We start from the raw sequence: 4847 nt of genomic DNA, 5'->3' as shown, positions 1-4847 counted from the left end.
CCGCAGCCTCGCAGGTATTAGGATGGAAGAGCTCTCCTGAGTGGACACGGTGGGGGCAGCCTCCAGACAGGGCTCTTGTAGATAAGGACGAATGTGCGAATGATAAAATAGCTTTTTTAATTCACTTGATTGGGCTCATTGGCAATGATCAACAATAAATAAAACAGAGCAGAGGCCGGGCGGGTAAACACTTGCAAACTCCATTCAATCGCATCCCAGGGAACACACCCGAAGAGCAGGGTAGGGAAGCCGAACAGGCAGGGCTAGCTGGGGAGTGCTGGGAGCTTTGGCTTGACGTGGGCTCTGTGAGGGCTGGAGCGACAGGCCCCTGGTCCTTCCTGGGGAGGGGGTCACAGCATGGCCGCTGGGGGTTGGCCAAGCCCTGCCCACCTGGGAAGTCACGTTCAGCAGGAGTCCAGAGCCCTGATGGGCCGGCCCAAGGGGGCGGCCGACAGCCGGCTTGCCGCTTGTGGGAAACACCTTTTTGGTCAGAAGCGTGGATGAAATGCCTGATGCCCACCGCCCTGAGGGTCGCTCTGCTGGTCCCCCCCCCCCCACGGCCCATCTTTTTTAGTGGCCTCAAGGGCTCGGAGGACTGTGGCTTCAAGAGGAGAGCTGACTGTCCCCTGACACGTAGCCCAGGCCACAGAGGGAGGCATCCTGCCTGTGGCCATGTTTGAGACCAAGCAGATGCCCACCAGGGACACAACGAGAATGCTGGGTCAGCTGCTGCTTCATGATGGCCCTAGACAGGGTCCACCCTCTGTGGCACGACAGTGGCCTCTCAGGGCTGGGAGCTCCCTGGGGCCAGCATTTCCCATCATGGCCACGTGATGAGACGTCCCTCCCCTTCCTCTGGACTCAGCTGCTTTGCACAGTGGCCACGGAATCTGGAGCTCCACCCTGCCTTCTGCCCAGAGGCCGAGTTGTGTCCGGGAAGGAGCATGGGCCACGGGGGCTGCCCCAGGTCTCGCCCCACAGTCGCCCAGGTCGCCAGCACCTCCCCACCTTCTAGTCTGGCCTCCCCTTTGAGGTCTGACTTCTTTGTATCTGGCTTCTCTCTTGGGTCTGCTGGACAGTGACCCGAGCGGAGTCCCAGTCTCAAAGGGCATCTGAACACTTGCTCTGGCTGCCTCCTCTCCCTCCCCCCTTCCACGGGTCTCCAGGCAACCTCTGCCCACAAAGTGGACCGAGCCCTGCTCTAGGCTGCAGGAGTCAAGGAGCTCATCGAGGTGGGGTACATGGGCTTGCCTCCCCACACTGGTTCTCGTTCTCTGCCCACAGCCTGCCAGATGCGCCATGGGAAACCCCGCCTGAGTCTCAGCCACCCTGGCCCAGGGAAGGGCCCCACTGTTCAATCCCACCGAAACTTCTCGTCTTAACGGCCGTGACCCACTTCCATTCGGTGAAGCGCCTGCTGCTAACTGCCAACTGACGAGACACGGGGAAGCCGCAGGCGCTGTGCGGAAGCGACGTGCCGTCTCCTCCGCGGAAGCAGGGTGGAGGCAGCTGGGTCCCCAAGAAGAGGAGGCCAGGGGTGCGAAGAAGGGGGTGCGGGGGGTGCCCCGCCAGGCGGGGCGGAAGAGAGGTCCTGCGACGGGGCTGGGAGGGGGGTGCAGGAGGGGCTTGCTAGGAATGCCCCCGGGTGCCAGGTCTGCGCAGGAACCCCCAGCGTCCTGTTTTCACTTCCAATCTATGTCTCGATCAGTTCCCAGTCTGGGTCTGGCTGTTTCACCTTGCAGGGGGAGAGGGGCCCCAGGGAGGAAAGGCCTGTCCCTGCCGGAACAGCCAAGCCAGAGGGGCGGGACAGCTTGGCCAGCTGTGAAGCTCGCCCCGGGGCTGTGGGCCCTGCCACGTCCAGAGGCGGATGCTCACACTGGGGAGCCCCCGAAGACTCAGCTGGCAGACATGGGGAGCTCAGGAGCCCAAAGCCCCCGCCCTGCCTGTTCCTGGGGCTCAGGGCCAGCTAGGAGACCCGCGCTGGGCTCCTGGTGAGTCCAAGCGCCGAGAGCGGGCTGAGGGCTTATGTGGGCCTGAGACCGCAGGGCGACTTTAGCAAGCGAGATGCTCTTCAGTTCTGGGGGATGTTTTAAAGCTGGAACAAGTTGTTTTCTTTTTAAACACTTTCTGAGAATCTAATAAAAGCTATAGGACCTCTCCCCAGGAAAAATGCTCATTTGCACAAACTCAGGGGCAAAACACAAACAGGATACAATTTCTGTGGTTGCTGAGTTCCCCGACCCCCTTCCCCACTGGATGAGGGGTGAAGTGGGGAGCAGAGGAAACTGAAACTGGCATGCCACCCCCCAGCCCCCCAAGGAGCGGTGGCCTCTTCAGGAATGCCCTCCATGGGAAAAGTGGCTTTTCTGATTAAATGGCATGAACTGGAGCCCACAATCTCTCGCCCTATGCTTGCGACTCTGCTCCCCACCCAGCCCCAAGATGGTGCCCCTGAGTTTTTGAGATTCCTCACCTGAAACAAAAGCCAAGGCCATCATGAGGAAGAAGGAAGCGAGCTGGGAGGGAAGGAGGTAGAGCACGTTCCATAAACCCACCAACAGGACACTCCGCCTGTGCCCGTCAGTGAGCCTGAAGCCCACAGCAACCCAAAAGCCCAGTCGGAGGGGTTCTGTGAAGCTTGTTAGAAGCTCCCCACTCCCCAGCTTCCGGTGAAGCCAGAGGAAGCTTCAGTGAAAATACCAGGACCAGCACTGAGACCCAAAGTGAACTCGATGTCAGTTGAATTAAAAAAAAATCAATAAATAATCAAGAAGGTTGAGGAGGAAGAAAGAAAAGCAGGGGAACAAGAGAGTGGGGGTGACTTCTGCTCTGCTGGCCATGCCCTTCGATGGCCTCACCACCCGGACACCAGCCAGGGGCTAGCAGGCGCTGGGCCTGGAGCTCGACCCCTCTAGAGACGTGTGTGCATGTGTGTGTGGAGACGTGTGTGTGTGTGTGTGTGTGTGTGTGTGGAGACGTGTGTGTGGGGGGGAGGGGGGTTGGCACCGCTGTGTGGCTGGCAGGCCGGGGCCTCGGACCCCACCGCCTGTGAAGTTGGGGCGGACGCTCCCGGTGGTGTCCTGGGTGGTGCGGAGCGTCAGTCAGGCTGTGTCCGGCTGAGAGTAGGCTGAGGAGCCCGGCCGCGGGGCAGGGCAGGCCCCTTCCGAGTGGGGACTGAGGCCTCTCTGCTCCCCGAGCTCAGGGCACACAGCGTCGTCCGGCTGCTTTCTGGGGTTATCATGCCCGGGAGCGACGGTTCAGGGCCCGCTGGGGAAGAACAGGCCACGGTTTCGGAGGCCCTCGGCCGGTGTCTGTGCCGACCTCTGGGTGGGGAGATGCTCCTGGTTACCACAGGCAAAGTGGGGAAGAAGGGGAGACGGGGTTCCTGCAGCGCGTGGGAGGGAGGTCGGGTGTCCTGCGGAGACCCAAGGTGCCTCGTGCCCATTGCCCACGTGACTCTGTCCTGGAGGACCCTCGCTCAGAAAGGTTCCGAGGGCCCGGTCTGAGTCGGCCCTCCGCAGCAGGGGAGACGCCCGGTCTTCCCTGGAGACCGGCCTTCCCCTGGCGCTCCGGGTCTTCAGCACCTGCCCGACTAAGTGCCCGAGGCCGAAGTGAAGCGCTGTTTGAAGACCAGGCCGCTGCGTCTCCCCACCTTCCCCCAGTCCTGGGGCCGCAGCGGAGCGACCTCCCCACCCAGACCAGCTCTGAGACTGGCCCCGCAGGCCCTGGCAGGCCCCTGGGCCTGGCTGGATGGACACAGCCTAACGTTGGGACACAAGAGGCCGTGGGGGCCCCCGGACACACCCCGAGACGGACCCCCGAAGCTCCCAGAACGAGGCTTCCAGCGAGCAGCTGAGGCTGGTGGTGAAGAGGCGTGCTCTGGGGTACCAGTCCCGGAGACTCGTGGCATCATCTGCCCTTGAATATGCGGATTTTGTGGATGGAGGCCAAGGTGGCCGTCACGTTGTGCTCAAAGTCTCCGTCGTGCACCCCGGTTTTTCGAAAAGCCCCAGCTGAAGGGTTGTACTCCCAGTAGTGGTGCCAATTCCCTTTGCTGTCGGCCCCGAAGCCATACAAGTCCACCTGGGGGAGAGCGCAGGTGAGGACCAGCTGCCGGCGGGGGGGCTCCCCCCAGATGGGATCCCGCAGCAAGGCTGCTCTGCGGGCCCCGTCCCCTGGGGGAGGGGGGGCGGGCGCAGGGAGGCACCTACCTCGTCACAGATGTGCAGCGAGAAGACGATGGACAGGAGGCCCGTGGACGGGTACCGGCCATGGCCCTGCAGCCAGCTGTCGAAGACGTACTTGATGAAGGCCGGGTGGTATATCAGGATCTGCAGGAGGAGAGCCTGTGAGGTGGGGGGCACAGCCCACGCCGGTGGGTGGGGACCACGCCCCTGTGGCCTTGGGGCACGGCTGTGACCCAGACACGCAGCCCTGCACTGGCTCTGGCGGGGAGACAGAGACCTAACCGTGGAGAGACAGAGATGCCAGAAGATAAGTGAGGCGGAGAGAGGTGAGAGCCCTGGGCAAGGAGGCTCCCGCGAAGTGGTCCAGCAACCCCCTCCTTGGTCTCGGCCCCCAGATGCCACAGATGGCAAGGGACACCTGCCTCCCCGTGTTCACCACAGAGCCAGTCACAGCAGCCAGACCGGCGTGTGGGCAAGGTGGAATACTATTCAGCTGTGTAAAGTAAAGGTGGCATCCTGCCTCTGTGCCAACATGGATGCAAAGCAAGGTAAGTCAGAAGGGGAAAGACAAACGTGGGGTGTTCACTTCTATGGGGACAGAAAGAAACAGGACAAAAGGCCAGTCAGGGCCCTCCCTGGTGGCGCAGCGGGTTAAAGCAC

The 4847-nt window shown here is 62.0% G+C and overlaps 1 protein-coding gene across 1 annotated transcript in view; it reads right to left on the bottom strand.

Annotated features, from left to right (window-relative positions):
- Window positions 1-2983: 2983 nt before the first annotated feature.
- The window catches only part of ST3GAL1 (ST3 beta-galactoside alpha-2,3-sialyltransferase 1), a 69453-nt gene continuing 67589 nt past the window's right edge, over window positions 2984-4847 (bottom strand). The window contains exons 8-9 of the mRNA XM_012723012.1: window positions 4212-4331; window positions 2984-4083 (exon numbers count right to left, since the gene is read on the bottom strand). Coding sequence (XP_012578466.1) covers window positions 3910-4083; window positions 4212-4331 — 294 coding nt within the window. The 3' untranslated portion in view covers window positions 2984-3909. The remainder of the gene's footprint in view (window positions 4084-4211; window positions 4332-4847) is intronic.

This window comes from Condylura cristata, unplaced genomic scaffold (genome assembly GCF_000260355.1).
Source record: "Condylura cristata isolate star-nosed mole 26May11 unplaced genomic scaffold, ConCri1.0 scaffold00009, whole genome shotgun sequence".
In the NCBI taxonomy this organism is placed as follows: domain Eukaryota; kingdom Metazoa; phylum Chordata; class Mammalia; order Eulipotyphla; family Talpidae; genus Condylura; species Condylura cristata.
Note: the sequence above shows the minus strand (reverse complement) of the source record. Positions and strands in the feature narration are given on the sequence as shown.